The sequence below is a fragment of the Panthera leo genome, chromosome B4 (assembly GCF_018350215.1).
Source record: "Panthera leo isolate Ple1 chromosome B4, P.leo_Ple1_pat1.1, whole genome shotgun sequence".
NCBI lineage: Eukaryota > Metazoa > Chordata > Mammalia > Carnivora > Felidae > Panthera > Panthera leo.
The window spans coordinates 136,325,023-136,349,057 of NC_056685.1; the positions used below are offsets into that span (position 1 = coordinate 136,325,023).

Sequence of the window (24,035 nt, forward strand, 5' to 3'; positions counted from 1 at the left end):
GGAGGATGAAGGAGATTAAAGCATTTCAAAGTGCTTAGCAAGGATCTGCACTTAGGAAACCCAAGGATCTATCCGGGAAAAGGCACCGCGGGGGTGGGGAGTGACAGGTCCCCTGACACAGCCCCTCCATGGCTCCATTCTGTAGGTGAGCAAGCCGAGGCCCACGGAGGGCTGACACGGGTCTCCAGACTCCCGGGCCCTGGCCCTTGTAGGATGGGGCGGCCCCAGTTTGGGAGCCAGGACTCCAGTCCAAGGGCCGGTGGGTTTGTTGAATGAATCCTGGGGTTGGGGAGGGGTGGGGGGTTCCACCTCTGCCTTGCACTCCCCCCTGCCAAGCCTGCCCCTACACAGCCCTCCATATCCTGGGGTGGGGGGGGGGGGCTGTGTCCTCCTCTCACTCCTGGGAGCGCAAATCCTGTGCCACCCTAGAAGTGGCTCCAGGAGGCCTGCCTTGACCCCATCAGCTGGGAGAAGTTTGTCCCTCCAGAGGGACCGCTCGTGTGCCATCATTTCTCTCATTAAAGCGTTAACACATTTCTTCATCCACCTGTTCTCTCGATACCTGCTCACTAACCCCCACTCTGGAACAGGGTCCGAGCCGGGTTCCAGGGACAGGGAAGAGGGCGTGGGGCCAGGCACGGACGCCCAGGAGCTCTACCTTCTGTGACCGGTCCCCATGCTCTCTTCCATCAGGCCATGAGGGTCCTGGGCCGGGGCCCTGCCAGCTGGGGGCCACGGCCACGGAGCCTGGGCTCCAGAGTCTGGCCAACACCGGCCTCGGGCCGTCAGGCCTGCCTGGGACGGGCGGGGAGAGGGGGTACTGAAGCAAGAGTGGCCTCGGGGCCAGCATACTGCGGGCGTGTGGGCCCAGGACGCACTGCGGTCACATCTGTCCCCCGTCCAGAACCGGTCTGCTCAGACTCCACGGCCCGGCCGTGCTCCCCACCCCCACCCCGGGGGCTGCCTGGGCATGAGTCAAGGCAGGGGGATGGGAGGGGGCAGCGGAAGCCACAGCCTTGTGGGTGGGGGCGCGGGGGCCCACGGAGGGGGCACTGCCCTACCTCCCCGGGTGCTGGGGGCAGCTCAGGTGCCAGAACCGAAGGCTGAGTCTGTGGAGGAAGAAACACCCATCGCCGTCACGCGGGAAGTTACATAAAAATTCCATTTCTAACGAGACAGCAAAACTCAGAAGCCATCCCCGGCTGGGTCAGAAAGTGGCTTTGGAAGGTCCGTGGCCTCGGTGGCCAGCTGTGCTCCTTGGTCTGTTCGCAGGGGTGACACGATCCACAGGACCAACATTTACAAAGCCCAAGCCTTCGCGGGGTCTGCAGCGGGGGACGTGGGTTCAGGGACTCTGAGTTCAGGTGAAAAGGGGGTGTCGTGCCATCAGGTACTGCCCCCTGAGACCCCCACAGGTGACCCTGTGGGGAAGGGCGGGCACCCTTCCTCCCGCCGGGCGGCCCTGGGTCCGGCTTTCTCTGGCTGAGCACCGCCACCCCCCACCCCCATTCCCTGAGTAGCGGGCACTGATTTTTCACTGGGTAATCTCAGCTAATTCCGTCCCAGGCGGGAGAGGCAGATCACCAAACGCGGCTCGGAAAGAAGGAAACTGAGGCTCAGGGTCACGTAAGCCACTCAGCGGCTCAGACAGGAGGCCAACCCGGCCTATATCTTGCTCTCCATCTCAGACCTGCAGGAGTTTCCAGGTCCTCCCCGGCACCCCCGAGAGAGCCCATTTCCCACAGACAGATCAGATTTATTGTCCTGGGTTCTATCTCCTTGGAAATTGGTAAATGGCTCGTTGGCCAGCCATAAAACTCAAATAACTGGGAGAACGTTCTGGATGAGCAGGACTCCCCTGAGCTCTGACCGCATCCAGAATCACGAGTCGGGCATGCCTCTCTGCGGTCCACCCCTCGGGTCAGCCGGGGACTGCTGTTCCCAGATTCGAGGATTATTTTTAAACACCGAATTTGGCGAGGCTGGAGAGGAGAGGAAGGAGGGCATGTGGCGAGAAACAGAGCTGAGGAGGGTGAATGAAGTCCCCCCGGGAACAACAAGCGATCTGTTTTCTCATCAGCCAGGCTGGGCGAGGGAGGGACGAGGGGCAGGGCCTGGGGGCTGTGCTGACGGGCTTGCCAAAGCCACCCCAGGCCGGGCGCCCGGAGATGCCACATCCTCTCTGGGCGTCCACCGGCCCCTTTTCAGGCCACCCCACCCTCCCCCACTGGACGTGGCCAAGCGCCTCCTCCCGCCCGGACGGGGTCAAGGGCAGCGTGGCCTGGAAGTTGGGGGCCGGAGCTTGGACCACGCCGTCTGGGGCCAAGTCCTGGCTCCGCCTTTGTAACCACACCCCAAGTGGCCTGGGACAAGGCTCCCCGGTCTCTTGGGACCTAGAATGGGGATAAAAATAGTATCTAATCCACAGGACCCTTGTGACAATGGAGTGAGGTGATTCATCAGAGCGCCCGACACAGAGCCGGTGAACGGCACCAGCCTCGCACAGCCATCCAGGTCCTGGTGGGCCCATTGGACCCATCGGACCAGCAGCGCTCCTCCTCGGGAGTCCTGCCAGCCCCGGGGCTCAAGTCTACGCTCACTCCTGAGGCCCTGCACGGTCTGGGCCTTGCTCCCACCTCCTTACTCTCTCTGCTCGTCGAGTGTCAGCCCTCTCCGCTGGGCCTTTGCACATGCTGTTCCCCCCCCACGCCTGGGACACCCTTCCCCTCTCCTACAGCCGGACAACTCCGGCCCAGCTTTCAAGGCTCGGCTGGGGCGTCCGTCTCCCAGGAAGGTTTTCTCCCCCGGACTCTCTCACTCCCCTGGGTGGGTTCCTGAAACTCCGGCCTTGCCCCTGCCTCAGGATTGTCATGGGGGCTCCCCCGGCACCAGCGTGGACAGGACCGTGCTGCCTGTGTGCTTGGTGCCCTGCCTTGACTGCAAACCGGGAGAGGAACCCATGGGAACGCAGGCCTCGCCCCTGGGACCTGGCCACCCGAGCCCGGAATCTCCGGCACTGGGAACAACGAACACGTGACCAGTGACATGCCTGTCACCAACGCATACGTGTCCCACCGTGCCCCTCCCCCGCAGGGGTGCACGAGGGGCGGGCGAGGTGGAAGGAGCACCTCCAAGGCCAGGCCCACGGCAGGGCGAGGACAGGTCCCGCCCCGGCCTCCTGGGCGCCCGGTGGCGGAGATCAGGGCACAGGATTAGGCTTTTGCTCCGCCTGGCCCTTCCCTGGGCAGCCCTTTCCCCAGCTCCCCCGTCCCCATCAGGCCAGCCCGCGAGGCCCAGCTCAAATGCCACCCGGTCTGGGCAGCCGCCTCGGCTACGCCCCCCCACCCCCACCCCCACCCCCACCCCACGGTCCGGGGAGAGGCCCCTCTTCTGGAGGCCCGTTCAGCGAATGCCTAATGGGCTCCACTGGGGGCCAAACCCAGTGCAGGGCAGACACAAGCAAGTCGGACACAGTCCGGCCGCCACGGGACTGTGGTCTGGGGGGTAGAGCCAGGAAGCGACTGATCCCACCATGAGTTAGTGGCTAAGCTTGCACCTTCTTTCTACTTCTAGCGGTGGTAGGAGCGCTGTGGATTAGCACTCCCCAGGGCAGGGCCCTCTGGGGACTCACAGACCGTCCTGCGGGCGGCAGGTGCCCAAGAGACAGGCGCTGGCACTAATGGGGAGGCAGCAGCTGGCAGCTGTTGAGGGCTGTCCCCAGGGCCGGGATGAGCGTCACCCAGGAGCTCACTCGCTTCTAGCCACGCCCCAACCCGAGCCTGTACCGACGCCCTTCCCAGGGTGCAGGCGGGGGGGAGGGGGCAGGGCCCGGATTCAAACCCCGCGCTCTGCTCCTGTGCCCCGTCTGCGCTCACCGATGAGCGCGTCCACACGCGAGGCAGCACACACGCGCACATGCGTGTAAGCCCACACAGCGGCAGCGGTGACTTGACCTCCAGCAGGTCCCCGGGCTCCCAGGGCCCTCCCTTGGCGGCACAGACCTCACCCCGAGTTCGCGAATGTTTGTTTTCAGGACGACACCCACTTCAAGGCCGTGACCGTCTCGCTCCGAGATGTGAAGGCTGGGGATGAACACTCCAGGAGGCGAGACGCCCGCAGGAAGCCAGATCAGAGCGGGTCCCTTGACCCCTGCCGTCGTGCTCGAAGCCCGTCCACCTTTCCTTCAAACACAGATGGTAGCTTCCGTGGCTTGCCCGGCACGGTGGCCCTCTGAGCACATCTGCCTCTTCCACGGGGCCGCAAGCCGGACAAGGGCTGGGACCCAGGGCCGCTGACATAATTCGCAGGGCCCGGTGCAAAATGGAAAACACGGGCCTTTGCGACCAAGTTAAGTCGGTATCTCTGGACAGCGAGGGCAGGATGACTGCGTGAATCGCAGCCCCGCGAAGCCGGCCCTGCTGAGACCGTGCCATTGCTGCTTGTCGCCATAAGCAGCATCGGGGCTGGCACATAGTAGGCACTTGGTAAACACCTGCAGGAGTGGTGAATGAGTGCAGGCATCGTCGGCCCCATTTTTCAGATTAAAAAAAAAACCCTAACTTAGACTAAATGGTTTGCCTGGACCTGGAAGGTGGCAGGGCCGTGACCCGAACTCGGGGCTGCCTGACTGCAAACGGGCTCACGGTGGGTGCCGGGTGGGGGGCGGTGACGTCACCTGGCCTGGAATCCGAGCCCTGCCGTCCACTAGCTGGGTGTTCTAGACAAGTTACGTCACTGGCCTCGGGTTCCTCGTCTGTGAGACGGGAACCGTGCCCCCACCTTGCTGGGGACTGGGGACAGAAAGGACCAGAAGCACAGCAGAGCACCTAGCATCTAGCAAGTACTCCGAAAGGGGCTCCCGTCTGGTGTCGCCCACTGTTCCCAAAGCCAGGGGTTTAGAGCTTCCTGTGTGCCCCTTAGCAAACGGCGGTGTGTTTGAAGCCATGCCTGCCCGTGAATTTCTGAAGTGCTTCCCTCCATGCTGTGCTTGTGCCTTTGGTCAGCGCCAACAGCCTTCGCTCTGACGGCTGGCTCATCGCTTCCCTGCCCGGTGCGAGCTTCTGGGGCAGGGGGCACTTCTGTGCCTCTCAGGCCCCTACCAAACTTAGCATCCAGCAGGCGCTAAATAAATAGTTGCTGCCCAAGGAGTAGAAACTGTGTCCACACTCACTGGTCTGGATGCCAGATTCACCTTACTGCCAAGAGCAGGCTTTCAGAAGAAACAGCGTAGATCCAGGCAGAGAGCAGCAACATGCCTGCTCCTCCCACGGAGACCGGGTCCCGATTTCTACCATCATCGCCAGTGACCCTGGGCATTAGCCTCATGGTGGAAGCCAGTGACCTTAGCCAAGAAACCCCAAACCCCAACTCTGGGGCCAGGGAACCCAGGTGGGGCATGATAACACCCGCTCACCTCTCCACCCAGGGAGGAGAGCTCTCTGCAAACTGTAGGGTGGGGTGCTGGGGTGTTGTAACCAAAATAGTGTGCAGGTTACCATTAACCTAGAAACCACTGCTGTCTCCTCCAATGCCCCCCTCAAGAACACATTCTTCCAGTTTCTACTTGGTAGGGCTCTCTCCCCTCTACAACGCCCTCCCCCCAGCCAGCTGGGCTCTGGGTTCAAGTTCTCAACTCGGCCTGTTTCTGTGGCCCCCTTCCTTGAGCCCCTGCCCTGGGCCCCTTCTGCACACTTCCTGCACGGTACTCCCTCGACTGTTGGAGGCAGGCACTGCCGCTCTCCCCACGTCACAGGTGAGGAAACTGAGGCCCGGGCAAGGGCACACAGCTGAGGGAGGCTGAGCCGGAAGTCCTAGTCCTGCTGAAGGCCCCGGGTGTTCTGCTCTTTCCCCTCGGTGCCACCCCGGGTCACAGGGCAAGCGGCTCCCCCCCACCCCCCCACTCAGCCTCAGTTTCCTCCCTGGTTAAGGGGAGGGCTTAGCTGAGGCCATCGAGGGGCACTCTGCAAGTTGCCAATCCTCTGCCTCCGTCTGTTCCCTGGAATTATCTGGCGGCACCATGGAGCTAAAACAACCCCTAGAAATCCCAGCGGCATTTTTTTTCCCCACTAGAGAAACACAAAAATATCACATGAAGAATGAATCACTGTGTCAGGGCAGGAAGAGGAAAGACAGGCCCGCCGAACGCCCGTCTGGAGGGTGGCCTCGATTTCTCTCCCGACGCCGGGGCCTCTACTCCGGCCTCCCTCGGTGTGCGGGGCCCTGGCCCCGGGACCCCTCCTCACAGGGGAGAACAGAAGCCAGAGACAAGCCTCGGGTTCCCACCTGTAGGTGGAGATAACACACCCACCCTGAAGGGGTGCCGGGAGGGACCACGGAGGCATGCACGGATGCATCCATTCATTCTTTCTTTCTTTCTTTCTTTCTTCCATTCCATTCGAGGCATGACGCTGGGCTGGGGGCTGCAGCCCGCTGGGCCGAACAGACCCGCCCCATCCTCACAAAGCCAACCAAATACCCACATGTGTGACTCAGGGCATTGGAGCAGATGGGGGGGAGGGGGCTGACCTGGTCTGGGTCGGGGGCACCCCAGGGAAGCTGAGCTTTGACAGGTAAGCGGGCCCGGTCCAGACCAGGAGAGGGTGGGCCTGGGGGAGAGAGCGTTCCAGCACTGAGCGCAGCTCGGCAGAGGCCAAGAGGTGCAAAGGGAGACGGGAGGGGAGGCAGAGGAAGGGGGAGGAGACCCCGTTCACCTATCAGGGCCCAGGTGAGCGCTCCGGGCACAGGGGACATGCCAACGGGCATCATTCGTGAAGACCACCAGCGACGAAGGGGGCTGCGCTCCTGGGCGGGGAGGGGACAGGAAAAGAGAGCAAAGACAAAGCGAGTGAAGCGGGTGGGGGGGGGGGGGGGCATCTGAGCACCTACTGTGTCCCAGGCACTTTCGTGCATTCTTGGGCCTGCATTGGAGGGGGGAGGGAGGTGCTGGCCATGACTCTGTGGGGGGCCCCTCCGTCTGTCCACACGGTCCTCTGCTGGCCAGAGCTGGGTGAGTGCACAGGCCACCCCGAGGAGCCGGGTGGACAGGGGAGGTTGAAAGATTTACAGCTGGGCCACAAAGGAGGCCAGCTCCCTCCCCTTCCCTTCTACCCTTGCACTCCCACGTGGCCTGAGCTGCGCCACAGATAAACCCCCTTTCTCATCCCCTGGGAGAACAGGCACCCTGCGGGCCACCAAGTCCAGACTGGGCTGGGGCCCCTGTGTCCCGCCACGGCCGAGGTGGGCAGAGGCCCCCAGCACGGGGAAAGCGGGGGCCGTGGGGCCCAGGGGAAGTGCCGCCCCAGCCTGGTGGGGTTGGGGGCCAGTATTTATTTAAGCCTCGGGACCAGGAGGAGTCGGGATTATCCGCGATTCACAGGTGAGGAACCAGGCATTTCTCATCTCAACTCGGCCCGGGGCCACCCGGCTAGTCAGTGGCAGAGCTGGGACTCGACCAGAGTGGCCTCCCGAGGGATGGGTGGGGGGATGGGGGCGTTCCCGGCAGAGGAACAGGGGGGAGGCGGACGGACGCGAGGGCTGTTTCAGTGCCACAAACGCGTTTACCAAGGGGAGAGGGAGCCGGAGGGCGGGCTCGGAGCTTGGGGTCCCGACAGTCGGGCTGGGGTCCCGGCTCTGCCACTTCTCAGCTGTGCGACCCTGGGCATGCTCCCGCACCTCTCTGAGCCCGGCCCGCCTCGACGTTTTTACGATACGATTCAAAGCAAACCCGCTGCGTGCCAGATCCCGAGAACCATGATACACAGACAGGTGGCTGGAGTGTCACAGGACTCTCTGTGACCACCCTACGTGGGACAGGACCCACCGGCCAGCCTGGTGGGCCGGGACACAGGACACCTGGAGGAAACCCGAGTCCTCAGCAAGCTCGGGGAGGCCCGGGGGAGGCTGATGTCACCACATCTCAGAGTGGGTGCCCAGCTCTGCACGGTAAAGGGCACCAACGCCCCTCCCAGGCTCAGGGACGGCCCTGTTGGCCCGCGGGGACCACGCACGAGAATGTTCTCGGTAGCACGGTGTAGAAGAGCAAAGCCCTGGGGACAGCCCAAGGGGACAGATGGGAAATGCACTGCGGTGTGCCCAACACTGGAACACAGCCACGCCGGACGTCACGGGGCATTTTAGCAACCCAGGGCTGAGGGAGAAATTTAGGTCCCCAGATCCAACTCGGCATGGTCCACTTTCCGAGACTAAACACAGCTGGAGAGGAACAGGCGCTCTTGAAGGAGGCATGTGGCCGTGACCGGGCACAGAAGGGAGCGAACATAACGCTTGGGTCCTGCGGGGGCAGGGGGCGAGGGAGGGCACCCGGGGCCAATGTTCCAGCCCTCGCGTTGGGTGGCGGGTTTGGGAATGTTTATTATGTCATCAGGGGACAAACGAGTAAAAAAAGAGGGTTTGGCACGGATCACAGTGGGAGAGCACCAGGGCAGGAGCCAACCTCATTCCCCGGCCCGCAGTCCAGGCAATAAAATGTCAAATCAACGCGCGGGGAGCCGGGGTGGCTCAGTCGGTCAAGCGTCGGCTTTTGGATCCGGCTCAGGTGATGATCTCACAGACCGTGAGTTCGAGCCCCCCGTCGGGTTCTGTGGTGATGGCACAGAACCTGCTTAGGATTCTCTCTCTCTCTGCCCCTCCCTGGCCGTCTCTCTCTAAATAAATAAGTACACTTAAAAAGCACCGTTTTAAAAAACATGAACAAAAAAAAAGATTATGCCCCTCTCCCATCAACTGTAAATAGTCCCAACCCCCAGGCACTGGGGAGCCAACCCTCCGGGCGTGACGGGCGGGGGCGGCTGCAGGGGGCTGGCCTGGCAGAGTTCTCCAGAAAGGCTGCCTGTGCTCGGGTCTACCTCCCAGGCTCTTGGCCTGGCGCTGGGGTTTCCCCACGCCCCTAAGGATCTGTCTCCATGTGGATTTCCAGCCTCCTCCCGGTGAGTGTCCTGTCCCCTTGAGTACTTCCTGGTCATAAACTCTCTGCGCCTTGGCTTCCTCGCCTGTACACGGGGGACACCGGTCATGACCCCTCCTCCCGTGTTAACTCCACAATTTGACCTGCCCTGGTGGACCCACCTGACGTGACACAGGCACAGGACCCCAATGCCACCTTGCACCTGCCTGGACAGGTCACCCGCCTCCGGGAGGTCCGGTGTCCCCCTCTGTAAGTGGGCGCCCTGCCTCTCCCCGCTGCGGGTCACGGGGAAATGAGGGAGACGGAGGTCAAGTCGTGCGCGAGGTGCCCTTGGCCATTCACAGGGACGCCAGGGGACCCAGGGACGGCAGGATGGGTGCCTGAGGGGAAGAGGATGCCAAACGGAAGCCACTGCCCGCCACTCTGCAGACAGCAAAGCCCCCGCGAGGCGCCAGGTGCTCTCAGCCGTGCCCTTGACCCTGACCCCCCATGATGGCGCTCTCCCACCCAAGGAGGATGAGAGCATCACGTGACTTGCTCAGGCATTGCTGTTACTAACAGCGGCCCCAGCGTGGAACCCAGATTCAAAACAGACCGAGCCAGGGGCGCCTGGGCGGGGGGCTCAGGTCACGATCTCGCGGTTCGTGGGTTCGAGCCCCGCGTCGGGCTCTGCGCTGACGGCTCGGAGCCTGGAGCCCGCTGCGGATTCTGTGTCCCCCTCCCTCCCTGCCCCTCCCCGACTCACACTCTCTCTTTCTCTCTCAAAAATAAATAAACGTTAAAAAACCCGACCGAGCCAAGTAACCGGGGTGTGATGCACCTGGGCACGTTCACCCTGGGGTGAGGCACCTACATCGAGGATGCTCTATGTGGTGGGGAAGAGTCAGAGCCTCTACCAGCTCAGGACCCTGGAGAATCGAGGGACCTCTCGGACCCGAGGCGTCCCGTTCTGTCTACTGAGGATGCTGTGGACTAGAACGAGAAGCGCGCAGACTGTGGTAAGGTGGTTGGGCCGGGGGGCCTGGAGAGCGGCCCTGCGCCCCACCTGGGAGCCGGCTAGAAACACGGGATCTCGGAACCTGCACCTTCATACCGGCTTTTGGGGGATTCCGACACCCGCTCATGCAGGGGAACCACTGGGCTGCTCAGAGGTCAGGAGATGCTTTCTGGAAAGGGCCTAAGGCACCTGTCCTCTGAGCCGCTTGATCTTGGTTGTAACGACTCAGCCCGGCCATCGTCGCACCGTACCCCATCCTGAGCAGGTGGGTGAGGCTGTGTTCCAATGAAACTTTATTAACAAAACCAGGCGGCCCGGGGCCGCTGAGCCCCTGCGTCAGAGCCTCCATACCCACCGTGCCGTCCACAGACCGGCCTCCGGGGCACCTCCCGGGAGCTGGCTGGAGACACGGGCCCCTGGGCCGCCCCGCCTGCCAACCGGGCCGGCACCTGCGAGTTCGAGAGGCCCTGGGCGACAGCACACGCTGGGGAGCAGGCAGCGGCCTCTCCAGGCGGCCCCCGGGCCCTGCCGCTTGCTTCCTTCCTTCCTTCCTTCGGGGTCTGATGAGCAGGGACTGGGGGGGGGGGGGGGGGGGGAGCTGGGGGAGGGGCCGCCAAGCGGGTTCTAACAAACCTCGGCACCGACTCGGCAGCTAATCGGCAGCAGCTGCTGTTGCAACCAGAGACTTGTCAGCTGTGATTAAGCGAAGTTGCCTTCAGGCCAATCAAGTTCAAAATTATGCAAATAGGACCATAAAGGAGACCACAGGGAGGGTGCGTGCGCCGCTGGCTCCCTCACTCAACCTGGCGCTCTGAACCGCCCCCCACCGCCACCGCTGGTCTGGGGGGGGGGGCCCCGCCCGAGTCACCCCTGGACCCGCTCCGCTTCTGGGGGTTAACGAGCCGGCCGCCCACGCTCCGCATAGTTGGCACCGAAGCCGCCAGAGCGGGAGGTGAGCCAGCAGCCGGCAGGAGCCCAGCCAGGCCCTGACGCCCCTTGGAAGAGCATCTCTGCCACCCCCGCTTGGCCGGTCTGGCCCCACGGGAGCCGCTTCTGGCCTCATCGGGGCCCTCCACACCTAAGAGGGCTCCCTGGTGGCGGTGTCCCGACAGCCGGGGGAAACAGGACACTCCCAAAGGTGGCAGGAAGCGGCTCCCAGCCATCTTCCCCGAGCGCTTACGAAACGCTGCTCACCCCTGCGACCCAGACCTGGACAGCCTCCTCCTCCGGCTCATCTCCATTCGCGGGGCCCCTGGCACCCCCACGAGCGCCTCGCAGCCATCCCCAGCCCCGTGGTCACCCCTCCCCTGGGCTTTGCGGCCTCCCTCTGCCAGCCCCTCCCACGACGGACCTCCCAGGAGGAGTGAGGGGTCGGCCACCAGACCCCCGTGAGGGGTGGAAGGCACAGGGGTTCCGCGACAGAGGGAAGGCCCTCCCGCCCCTTTCAGACACACTCCCCGAGTCCCCATCCTGTCCAGGGGAACAGCAGTATCACATGGTCTTAGGTGACCCGGAGAGAAGCCAGCTCTCAGGCCTGAGGTCACCACGGTCGGCCCTGTCAGGGGTGGGGTCAAGAGCAGGCTTCTGGAATCGCAGGGAACTGCTCTGAGCGCCCCCCCTCCCCGCTCAGGGAAGACCAGTGCCTCAGGCCTACGCAGCCCTCCCCCCGGCCCTGGAGGCCCACCCAGGTTCACCCTGGCAGCGACAGGGCAGAGTCTGGCCCCCGGAGGGCGAACCTCCTTCACACGGGGCCTCCGCGGCCTGAACCCTGCCCAGCAAGGCCGGCTCCCTGCTTTTCAAGACGGAACATTGCTCATAACGGCGAGAAACTCGCTCAGTTTTATAGCCTAGGTTGACATCGAGGTAAACAGTGTTATGGAGGTCTAATTAGCGTGCCGCTTGGGGGAGCGTGGGCTCAAAGATTTCTGGGGAACGGAGAGGTCCCATCCAAAAGCATTCATGAAAGAGCTCCACCAGCAGGAAGCCCGGCCAGGGCTGGGCCGGGGAGGGCAGAATTCCACGAGGCGGCAGGTGCCGGGCCCGAGCCTGGCAGAGGGTGGCCAGAGAGAGGACAGGGGTGCGGGCTGGCCTGAGGGAGGGCACGCGGCTGCCCTGGGACCCCTTAGCCTGTCTGCGCCTCCCCCTTCCCTGCGAAGGGGGGTGCTAGTCCCGGCTCGTGGGGGTGGGGTGAGGATTAAATGAGATCGTATACGTGAACCCAGGACCCGGCCGGGTGGTCAGTCGGTGGCCAGGAAACAGGGCTGCCCTTCCCTGCCCATCCTTCGTGGAGGTTTGCTTAGAGCAGTTACGTGTTCTCCTACGTGAGGTGGTCGCACGTGACCCTGAGAAGCGCTCCAAGGGGGATGATTAGCCTCAGGTGGACACGAGAGGCCTCCCAGGGGCTGTCATTTCGGGGGGGGGGGGTGGGAGGGGGGTCACATAGCTTATTAGAAGCAGACCTGGGACTGGTACCCAGGTTTCTAGATTCTTGGCACGGGGCTCCCTCCACAGTGTCAAACTGGCCACACCTGCCACAACGCTCCCATCCGCGGCACGGCGGAGGGAGGGGGCGTCTACACTTGGGGCTCACACGGCTGTCTGGGCCGCGGCATCCCCTCCCCGCGCCCCACGGTCAGTCGGGGGGCCCCTCCTTGGACAAGAGCCCAGGGGATCCAGGCTGTGGAGGCAGAACCCAAGCAAGAGTTAGCCTGTATGTAACCACTGGCCTTCTGTACAGGGGAAACGGGAGAAAGAGACTATTTCTTGAGCACCTACTACGTATCCAGCCTTGGGACAGCATTTGACAAAGGCCGCCTCCTTTAATCTTTAAAAAGGAGGCGGGGCTTCTGCTCCCAGTTTGCAGATGAGAAAACTGAGATGTTGTGTCACCTGCCCAAGGTCACGGGGGGGCGCTGAGCTACTGGCATCCAGCCGGTCTGGTTTCCAAGTCAAGGTTCTTTCTGGGCCTCTGGCTGTTGGCCTTGGGCAATGGGGAGGAAGTGGGGGGGAGGGAGGGAGCTGCCGCTTTCCTGAAATGAAACCGCAGAGAAATTCCCCCTCTCCTGAGGCCTGGGGGAAAGCAGAGGAGAGACCATTTTTGGAATCAGCTGGTCCCATTTCCCACCGGATGCTGGAGTCCCGGCCCTCCGCCCACACTCAGGACTTCCCGGCAGATCTGGCCCCTGACTGAACTCCTTCATCCCCAGAACTCAGCTCACCACGGCCCCCGGGGGCCATTCTCCTGGGGGACAATCAGACTGGGAAGCTGGGAGAATCTGTGCTCCCGGCCCTCCCCTCTGTGCTGCTCTGGCCTCACACTGAACGGGCTACTTTTTTTTTTACGTTTGTTTATTTTTGAGAGAGACAGAGTGTGAGCGGGGGAGGGGCAGAGAGAGAGGGACACAGAATCTGACACAGGCTCCAGGCTCCGAGCTGTCAGCACAGAGCCCGACGCGGGGCTCGAACCCACCGACCGTGAGATCCTGACCTGAGCCGAAGTCGGCCGCTTAACCGACAGAGCCACCCAGGCGCCCCGGAACAAGCCTCTTTTAAAACAGTCAGCATTTGGCTCAAGCTGTGAAAAATGAATCCACGTTTGGTGTGTCAGGGGGTGTAGGCTAGGCCACGCCTGGGAAAGGAAGGGGTGGTGGGTGGGAGGCCCCCTGGGTGTCCCGGACCTAGCTGCTGGCCTCAGGGATGGGGGGACGGGGAACATCCAGGTACTGGGGAGACAGATCTGGTTCCAGTGCCCTCACCTCCGCTACCAGACATGGGACCGTGAGCAGATCGCTCCATTCAAACCCCCAGTTTCGCTCCTGCCTCCCTCCCGTCCATCTCGCGGGCAGGAAACTTTCAGTGAGCACCTAGTAGGTGCCACTCCGGACTCCAGCCCTGAGGATGCAGAACTGAACTAGACAGACACCTGTCCTTGGCACGTGGATGCCTCCGTCTGGAGCGGAGAGGGGGGCTCTGCATGCCTCCCCCCCCCGGGGTCTGGCACAGGAGGGGGCGAGCTCCGGGCGCCCACCTTGGCGACGCCCACGCCTGAGGCCCCTGCGGACTGACGGCCCCCCGGTGGAGGCCGGGGCCAGGGCCGGTGCCCCTCTGAGACCCTGGTTGCCCAGCCCTGCACTGGGCACGGAGCGGGAGGCGGCAGGCGGTGGGGGGACGGGCGGCGAGGAGGCAAGAGGCCCCGGCCCCGGCCTCGGACAGTCCACAAATAAACTGCTCATCCCCCTTCCCGACTGAGAGAGACAGAAAATAGCTTTCACACTATATTTTCTGATTTTTTTTTTCCCACTTCACTGCTTCTAAATCGATCCAGAACAGATTGTCCAATTGTTTGAATTTCAGGAGAAAAGTCTCCTAATCTTTCCTCGGTCCTGCCCAGAATTCTGCCGCGCCCTAGCCCTCTCCTGGCGATCTGGCTGGAGGCGGGGGCTCCCCCGGGGCGGGGGGGGGGGGGGGTCTGTGCTCTCTGGTGGCGCTCATGCCCAGGACTCCCCGGAAACGTCCTGTCCCCGGAAGAGAAGGCTTTGCTCCTCCGGGAAGGACCGGACTCGAGGGGCTCTGCAGGCAGTGGGGCCACTTGGGAGCCCGAAAGCCTGGGTAGAGCTGGAAGCCGCCACCCGCCTTCCTCTCCCCTGCCCGTCAGGAAAAGTACCCTGGGTGCTGGGCTGAGCCACAACCTAAGCAACCGTGAAGGGCCAGCATTATCCCTGTTGAGCCAGCAGCAGGGCAAACACTCCTTAAGTTGCCAGAGTCAGGCCACTGCCTTGGAGGCCAGGCCACTGGCGAATGCTACTGCCTTTCCACCGATGCCACGGTCAGCCACGCCCAGGCGCGGAAAGCTTGCAAACTCCTTTTCCTGGGCTCCATATGCGTCGTCCCTTCTGCCTCGATGTCCCTCTACCCCTTGCCCCTTGACCCGGTCATCCCATACTCTGCCTCCTGGGATGCCACCTCCTCCGGGAAGACCTCCTTGCTGCTCCGCCCCCTTTCTCCAGGCAGCATGCTCCTGCAACCGCTGTCCTCACCGACACTTGCTCAGTCCCTCATGCAGGACCCCGACCCGGGGCGGAACAGGCAACTGTGCCCAGACGGCGAGCTCCAGGCACAGCTTCCGGAGTGAATAACCGGGCAACGTGCACCCGAACAAACGGCTTGCGCGCTCCTGTCTGACACCCGGCCCCTTCCAAGGAGGCCACAGATGACAGCGCAAACCAGGTTCTAGAGAGCAAAGGTGCCACTGCCCTTGACCTCGAGGTCCAGATGATGCTGGGCAAAGCCAATGCAGCCCCTCCCAGACCTCACCTCCTCCCCAGGATCTCGCTACCCTGCATCTGTCCCCCCAAAGAGAAGGAGCTGGGTGATGGTGACAGACCAGTGGAAACACGTGAAGGGCTTGTTTCCGGAGCACTCTGCCCGGCCCCTCAGGGCCCCCACCCACGTGGGAGGCAACCCTCCCAACCCCGGGACGGGCAGGCCTGGCTCAGGCTGGCTCTGCCCTCCCGCCTGCCCCTTCCCCGACCCCGTGCTTCGGGCCTCCTGGGGAGGGACCCGGGCGGCTCACAGGCTGGTGCTCCAGATCTCTGCCTGCAACGTGCCACCCTGTTGCAAAGCCTCCCGTGCAACCTGTCCCCCACCGTATGGAGTCCAAACACCTCCTCCGACTTCCCGCGCAGCTTCCCAGATTACAAACTACACTCAGACACGCTGCCTCTGTGCATCGCCACCCCCCCCCGCCCCCAGAGGAAGCGAGCGGCCCTCCCGAATCACGCAGGACGAGACAGAGGTTCAGAAGCGCGCCCGACGGGAGGCGGCCACGGTCGGAACTCGACTCCGTCCGGCTCAGAACCAAACTGCCGGGGGCACCAAGCGGCCTGGGCCCCCAGACTTGGGCCACCACCCCTGGTCCCGTGGAACGGGGACAACAGACGTTTGCCCGGGAGATGGCTGCAAAGCCCGTTCTATCTCATGGCTCGCGGCCCTCAAAAGGAAGCCCCCTCCCCACTGCCCTGATCCTTGGCCTGTGATGCTTCCTGAGAGCTGTCGTTCCTTCCTCCCTCTGTCCGTCCGTCCCTCCATCCATCCATCCACTCACCCGTCCATCCCCCTGCCGGCCCGCCCCTCCACTTTGTCCGTCCTGTCCGGGCACACCTGGGCTAGGAGCTCTGTACAGAGCTAAATCGGGAGAGACGTGGTCTCCATCCTTCGAGGACAGAGAGAAACTCCACTGCTCTGTGCCTCCTGGATGCTTCGGTTATTAAACACGACAGTGGTGACAATGACGGTACCACTTCCTGAGCACTTACTAGGGGTCAGGCTCAACGCCAAGCACGCTCCTTGCATTTACTCATTTAACTCTTGAAAGAACCTTGTGAGGGGGCCGCTATCCCCATTTCCTAGACGAGGGCGCTGAGGCCCAGAGAGGTGACGTAACTGGGGTTTGCGCCCCGACGGTCCCTCCAGAGTTCTGGGGCCATAAACAATGGTTGTCACCGTAACTGGCCCAGGAGCCCACAATGTCAGGATTCTTACCTGGAACCCTCAAAAGCACCCCTGTAACTTATCACTACCAACGTTATCCGCCTTCTTTTGCAAAGGAGGAAACTGAGGCCAGGAGTGAAACAAGCAGCCGGACGCTGGGGCTGGGCTGTGAACGCAGGAGGGGGGACCGGGGCTGGCCCCCGTGCTGCCGGGCTCTGTGGTCTAATGGCCCCCTCGATACGTTTGTTCATTCGGTCAACAACCACTGCCACGGAGTCCCCCGCTCTGGAGGTTCAGGGACGATCAGGTGCGGTCCCTGCCTGGCTGCTTCAGGAAGGGCCGGAGCGATACAGACAGCAACAGTGACCTTCCCGCTCGTTGCGATACAGCGAGAAAGCAGGGAGCTGGCGGGCTCGTGAGCACACGCTCCGTGCACACGAAGCACCTTCTGCAAATCCTACCTGCTTCTCACCGTAACCCGTTTCGCAGACGAGGAAACAGAGGCCCAGGGGCCACGGCACTCGCCCCGGGTCACAGAGTTCGGAACAAGCAGAGGGGAAACTTGTCAGGGTGGAGGAGCTGTGCCAGGAGCCTCCCCCAGCTCTGCCCGTTGCCCTGACAACAGGCCTCAGCTCCGAGGCTGGGCCCACTCCCCAGAGGACTTGGGGTCCCAGGGATTCGATTGCAGGAAGCCATCCCCAGACGATGCCACATTCCCGCCCTGCTCCCTGAAAAAGTGAAACGACAAAGACGTCAGGAACAAGCTGGACCCCCGCTGAGCTGAAGGCCGGGCCTCTGGGGCTCAGTGGTGATGCCCGGCTTCCTGCAAATGGGCAGAGGGGGGCCCTCCCCCATTTTCTGGAGGTAGAGACTGAGGCTCGGAGCCCGCAGATCTTGCCAGGACCCACGTCCTGAAGCCCAGCCTGAGCTACAGCCCAGGAGGAGCAGGGCTCAGAGGGAAAGAGAGGAAACTTTCTAGACTTTGGGATTAGTGTCTGTGGTTCCGACTGAAGTTCCATATAGCAGCTTATACTTGTCCCTCTACCCCCCTCCCCCCAGCCCGAGCCCACGGGATCCAGAACCTTGAGTTTCAGAGCCCTGTCTGCCTAGGACCCTGGACGCCTCCATTCCCCTCTGGGCTCTGTTCTCCTTAGGGAAAGGGAGACCCAGAAGTTGGCCTTGGGGTTTCCTGCGGCTGCTGGAAGATAATGGATATGAAAGGGCTTTGTAATTAAAGGAACCTGCAAATGTTAAAATCGGAAGATGCCACTGGGAGCCCAAGCCAATGTGAGACCCGCTTCAGGATTTTCCTCAGGCTCCTCCTCTATCCTGAAATGCCCCCTGCCCTCCTCTGCCTGGCACACTCCTACTCACCCTTCAAGACCCAAGCCAAAAGTCACCTCCTCCAGGGAGCCCTCCCTGCCCCATCAGGCAGGGTGGGTGGGACCTTGCAGATGCCTGCTTTATTCTATTCTGCCCCCCCCCGCCCCCGCCCCCACCACAAACACACTGCAAAACCCACCCGGGCAGGGTCCTGGTCTGATCGCCTCTTGCCTCCTGGGCCTGGCACCGTGTCCGGACACAGGGTAGGTGCCCCGGAAATGTGGAAGGAAAGCAAAAGCTAAAGGCATTTTCTGTTCGTCTACAATTCCAGCTGCACACCCAAGATTCTCCCCGCAGAGGAAAAAGGAGCCCAAAGTGAAAGCAAATCACCATCGTTTCCTTAACCAGCTCAGGGAGCCGCGGAGGAAATTCTCACACTGGATTATGGGAGGGATTTTGCCTTTATTTTTAATTTGTGCCAATATCTAAGAAAGTGGCACTTTATCCTGAGCCCATCATGCACCGAGGAGCTTCGAATCTGGCGCAGGAGGCAAACTTTCCCGGCCCAATTTCCCGATGCACGGCTCTTCTCTGAGGCTTGCCAGCGAGGAATAATCAGATTATGTAGCTGGGTTTTAAAAGATCACGGTTTGTCTCATTTTCCAGGGAAGTGTGAACTAAAAAAAAAAAAAAATTTTTTTTTTTTTTTCCCTCCCGGGGCTCTGTTAAGAGCTTCCAGAACTTAATTCAGTGTTAAATGGGTGTAATTTGGGAAACTCATGCATTATTTCTTAATTTCTCGAGGCGAGCCTGCACACATCTGCTGAGGTACGTGTGCGTGCGGACAGATGGGCGGTAATCGGAGTGCACGCCCCGGTCGGGGGAGGGGAGGGGGCAGGCGGCCGAAAACACGCAGTAAACGCTCCATTCATGGTTGACGTCTAGAAATCTGGGATGGGAGGCATTAGCATTGCATCTCGGGTCCTGCTTTTCCGCCTGGATGGCCGGGGGGGCCGGGGGCGGGGGGGGGGGGGGGGGGGGGGTTGAAGCCTTTTACTGGAGTGAAATTTACCGTCTAAGGGTGGGGGGGGGGTCTGAAGCCTTTTACTGGAGTGAAATTCACCATCTAAGGGTTGGGGGGGGGGTCTGAAGCCTTTTACTGGAGTGAAATTCACCATCTAAGGGTGGGGGGGGGTCTGAAGCCTTTTACTGGAGTGAAATTCACCATCTAAGGGTGGGGGGGGGTCTGAAGCCTTTTACTGGAGTGAAATTCACCATCTAAGGGGGGGGGGTCTGAAGCCTTTTACTGGAGTGAAATTTACCATCTAAGGGTGTGCGCAGCCCCCTCCGGGTCTCCCCCCCCCCCCATCCCAGGCAGCCTCGGGGCATCCCAGGCAGGGTGGGGGGAGCCTCTGGAAAACCCCTACCAAGTCTCCATTGTATCCCTGAACACCCCCGGCCTTCAAAGATGCTCGTTCACCGTGACCTTGAGCATGTCACAGGCCAGCTCGGGCCTCAGTGTCCCCATCTGTATCTGGATAGGCAGACAAGTTTCCAGGTCCCTCTCGGGACCCACAGCAGCAGCCTCTGGGGCTTCCCTCTAACCGAGCACATATGCCGGGGTCCCCATCTTTGTCTGACCCCCCCAACTTCAGGCTACAGAGAGTGGGGGCTTCCACACCCAAGACCCTACTGGGATGTCTCCCCCAGCCCCCGCCCCCCCCACAACCCTCATGTCCCGCATTGCTGAATGGGAAGACAGGCTCACGGGTCGAGTGAGGCACCAGTGAGTGGCCAAATCAGGAGGCCCAGAGAAGGCTCTCCAGAAAATTTCTGACCTGGTCACGGCCAAGGGGAAAAGGAGGGAAGGGCTTGTCACAGGTGGGCCTAGCTGATACGGGAGGTGGGTACTTTTAACAGGGTCTGGGGTGTCAAGACAGCCACAGTCCCAGCCGGCGAATGATCTGTTTAGACGCTCAGTCATCAAACAATCCGAGCCCTGGTTCATCTCTGGCAGGGACTCCCTGGGGACAGGTCTGAGGCCTTGGGATCTCCTCCATTTCCCCCGGGGGGGGGGGGGGGTCACACATAGACAAGGGGTCAAGGAATGTGCGGGCCGGAGGCAGGGAGTCAGGAAGGAAAAAGAGGTGGGGAGAGAAAAGGAGGAGACGGCCCTGTGCAGGGTGAGACCAAACAGGGCTGGGAGCACCTGCTGTCCCCAGGAGGGCGCAGCCCAGGCCTCAGGACACCACCCTACAGAAGAGTGTGTAGGAAACAAGGCCCTCCTGTTCTTAGAGGTCGACTGCTGTTTTGGTGAATTCTAGAAAGGGCCGCTGGGCTGGGAAAAGGCACTTCTTGAGGGAGCTGGGGCTGGGGCTCTCAGTTCATCCTAGGATCAGTGCGGATCTGTTGTGTGACTCAGCTGGGGAGACGCAAGCCAGCAGAGGCTGGGTTAACAGAGGCAGAGCATTCCCAAGAAGGGAGGTGATACCTATCACTGGAGTGTGAGACGGGCCGCTCTCTGGACCAGTCCAGGGCAGAGCAAACAGAAGGAGGTGAGACCCCAGAGACCCGCACGGCATCTGGGGAGCCGCAGGACAGCCCCGAGACAGGAGCTGGGCTCCAGGCAGCGCAGTGTCCTGGTTAGGAGCGTGATCCCAGCGGGGTCACCCGTCACTGCTGTTCTGTCGTATGACAGCATCCATAATCGCGGGGCCCGGTGCTTGCTCAGCACCGCACCCGGCGCCTAGCAGGCTTCCTGGCTTTTGCTACCAAATGCTGTCCTGCTGTGGGGAGGTGCCACCTTGTGCCCCCCTCACCGAAGCCGCGGATCGTAGGCAGGCAGCTGAAGCGGCCAGGTCTGGTGTCCCCGGCTCCCTCCCTCTCCCAGAAGCCAAGGGCCGGCGGCCGGAGGCACTGCGGCCGGAGGCACTGCTCTCCCGCAGCGTGGCCGGAAGCGGGAGGGCTGTCGAGGGTCTGGCCGATTGATCGTCCCAGAGGGCTGGACACCAGACCTGTCTCATCTTCCCCACCTGCCCTTCCCTCTGCCCGCCCCGACCTTGGGCGCCCGCCCGTGGGCCACCTAACCATCCTCCCCTCCTCGCTGCCCCACCCCTGCTTCTGAACCCTCGCCGGGGCCGGGGCTGGGGGGCGTCCAGCTCCCCGGCGCCAGGCCTGCTCGGGCTGCACCATCTGCCAAGCGTCTCTCTAGTCCTGCAGCATCCCCCCCCCCTCCCCCTGCCTGATCTGCATCTTCAACCCGCAGAGGGTCTCTGCCCAGAACACCTTCTGCTCCTCCCGTCTGGCTGATTCGGGCCTGCCTTCTGGAAGGCTCCCCGCCCCCCTGCACCCCTCCTCGGGCCACCCCCTCCCCCGGGGGGTCGATCCTCCCCACCTGCGCCCCCACACCTCGGCTTCCCCCAGGCAGGGCTCCAACCCCACTGGCTCGTCCGGGGGCTGTTTCCTCAAAAGCTGCCAAGGGCAGAGGTGGGGGGGGGGGGCTTGCTGGGTTGTGTGTGAGAAGTGAAGGAATGAATGGACGGATGGAGAGCAGGACCGGGGAGTGGCTCTCGGCATCTCCCTGGGGCAGGCCCCCCTCCTCTCCTTCTCCCCCCTACCCCCCCCGCAGAAGTCTGAGCAGCCCTGGACATGCCCCCACCCGGGAGAGGGGGTGTGGGGCACACGCACACCGCAGATGATGCTGGCACACACACACACACACACACACGCACACACGCACACGCACAGCTCCAAGCCAGACTGCTTCTCCTGACCTCCCCGCCAGCCCAGTACCTTCCAGACGCCTGACACGGAGGAACTCGGCGTGACAGCCACGTTAAAGAACCTGGCAGGACCCCCGACCTGGGGCTTTCACCTTGAGCCCCGAGGTACAGGGGCCACCTGGCTACAGGGAACTTTCTGGCCACCTCCTGCCCTGCACTCACCCCCCCACTCAGGACAGGCAAACAGCCTCCCTGGAGGGATGGATTCTCTGCAGGGAGGTGTCCTGCCCCGAGCAGTCACAGATTCAGGGTTGGGGGGGGACCCTCCGATTCTGGACAACCGTGACCAGCGTGGGGACTGGCCTGAGCTGGTCCCAGGGGCCCCGGGGTTATTCTGATTCTGGTTTTGAAAGCCATTTCCAACCATTTCCCGAAGACTCTGCCCGTCGGTGAAAATGTCCCGACGTCCCGCTGGCCCACATGCTTCCTGGTCACATTCAGACCATCGGACAGGTGATGAAAGCAGGGCTGACGGAGGAATCCCCCTCGGCCTGGCTCTGAGTGGGGCCTAACTTGCTGGCTCAACAGTCTTTCCGTCAAGGCCCAGAATGAGATTCACAGGACACCAGTGACCGAAGATTGTCTTAGACACACCGGGGTCAGGGTCCTCCATCTACAGACTAGGGCACTGAGGCCCAGAGAGGGGCAGCTAGCTGCCTGGGGTCACACAGCCAACAGCACCCGATCAGAACTTCCAGGGCCTTCTCAGCGCGACCTCACAGAGGTGGCAATGGCTGCCATGCCACTTTACAGATGGGGAAACAGAGGCTCTGAGGGGTCAAGCACCTTGCTCAAGGTCACCCAGCCAGGGAAGCCAGGGCCAGATAGAGGCCACCCGCTGTGATTCCTGGCGAAAGGCACTCTCTGCTCCTCCCATCCAGGTCCCGGGTTCCTTGGGCAGGAGCAGTCACTAAGCCAAGGGATCAGAGAGGCCGAGAGAGGCAGAGTAGACACAAAGAGGCATACAGACACATTCCCACGGCAGATTATGTAACTCCCCTTCCCTGGCCCCATCGCCCCAGGGGTGCGGCCCTGAACCCGCGGGGCGCGCACACCGACCCACCGGCCCGGGGCCCACCAGCCGACGCCGGCTCTCTCCAAAGAGAGGACAGTTGGAGGCGCCAGGACGCGCTGGCATTTCTTCCTCCTCTCTTTTTTCCTCCGCCGGGCTAACCAATACTAATACTAATAATGATAACAATAATTAGAATAAATATAATCTGAAGACGCTTGGGGTCTCGTTACCATGGCAACCGCTGGCGTTAATGAGCTGCCGAGGCCGCCGCCGGGCCACCCCGCCCCGGGCGCGGGATCAATATTGATTCGGCCCCGGGAAGCGGCGGCGGCTGCTCCACTGGGGCCACGCGGCAGGCGGGGAGCCCGGGGCGCGCTCCTGGAGGGGTCTTCCCGGTGGCCCGCGCCGCCCGGCTGGGGCCCCCGGAACCGGCCGGGGCCCCAGCGTGCCTCCGGAACTCTGTCCGGCGCGCACGGGGCTCCCGGCTCGCTGCGCTCCCGGACTCGGTCCTCGGACGCCGGTCCCCACCTCGGACGCGCGTTCCGGTCCCAACTGCCGCGTACCGGCACGACGCGCTCCGGACCGCTCCTCGGAGCCGGGGCCGGGTCCTCTGCAAAGGCTCGGCGACCCCGACCTTGGACGGCCCCGGCGCGGACCCCAACGCCAGGGCGCCGGCGACCCCACACGGCTCCCGCCCCCGGACTCTCCGCCGGGCGGCCCCGGCCCCTTTTCCAAAGCGCGCCGGACCCCCCCCCCCCTTCCCCCCGAGCCACCGAACGCTCCTCTCCCAGCGCGCCCACCCCTCCCCGGCCCCGGCGCCGGCGCCCGCACCCCCTTTCTCCCGGGGAGCCCGGGCGCCGAAGACCCCGCCCCCCCCCCACGCGCCCGAACCCTCCCCCGCCAGGAGCCCCGCCCCCGGCCCCCCTCCGCGAGGCGCTCGGACCCCCGTCCGGCGCGCCCCTCCCCCGCCCGGCCCGCCCGGGGCGCCGCTCACCTCTTGCCCGCCGCCCGCTCGCTCCTCGCTCCGCCGCCGGGAGCCGGCGCCCCGCGGGGCCGAGCCGCCTGCCGGGGGCGCGGGGCCGCCCACGCCCCCCGCCGCCACGGCCGCCGCCGCAACAGTTGTCCCGGCCCCGGGCGGGGGCCGCGGGGACCCGGGGGCTGGGGGTGGGGAGGTGGGGGGGAGGCTCCGAGGCGCGCGGGGCGCCGGGGCTCGGGCCGGGACTCCGGCTGGCGCTCCGGCCGCCCGCCGCCTGCCCCGCCGGCTCCCGCGGCTACTGGGCGGCCCGCGCCGGCCCCGCGCCCCGCGCCGCGCCCGCCGCCGCCGCCGCCGCCGTCGCCGCCGCGCTCATGCTCGCCGGCCCCGCGCCCGCCGCCGCCACTTCACTCTTTGCCGCTCGCCGCTCGCGCCGCGCCCTCTGCTGCCCCCTGTCCGCGCTCGCGGCTCCCCGCCGGCCGGCCCTCTCCCCGCGCCGCGCTCCCCCTCTCCCCGCGCCGGCGTGCGCCCCG

General features: G+C 63.3%; 1 protein-coding gene and 1 long non-coding RNA gene across 3 annotated transcripts in view; both read right to left on the reverse strand.

Annotated features, from left to right (window-relative positions):
- The window catches only part of SHISAL1 (shisa like 1), a 69,433-nt gene extending 46,390 nt beyond the window's left edge, over nucleotides 1–23,043 (reverse strand). The window contains exon 1 of one of the 2 annotated variants that reach the window (XM_042948080.1): nucleotides 22,735–23,043. In XM_042948080.1, coding sequence (XP_042804014.1) covers nucleotides 22,735–22,762 — 28 coding nt within the window. In that variant the 5' untranslated portion in view covers nucleotides 22,763–23,043. Of the gene's footprint in view, nucleotides 1–16,234; nucleotides 16,283–22,734 lie in introns of those variants that run through there. The other variant, XM_042948079.1, reaches the window with a different exon arrangement.
- On the reverse strand, nucleotides 18,175–19,371 carry LOC122225246. Its single transcript, XR_006205173.1, has 2 exons — nucleotides 19,160–19,371; nucleotides 18,175–18,409 (listed from the first exon to the last, which is right to left on the reverse strand). It is a non-coding gene; the product is annotated as an uncharacterized LOC122225246 (long non-coding RNA).
- Nucleotides 23,044–24,035: the final 992 nt, after the last annotated feature.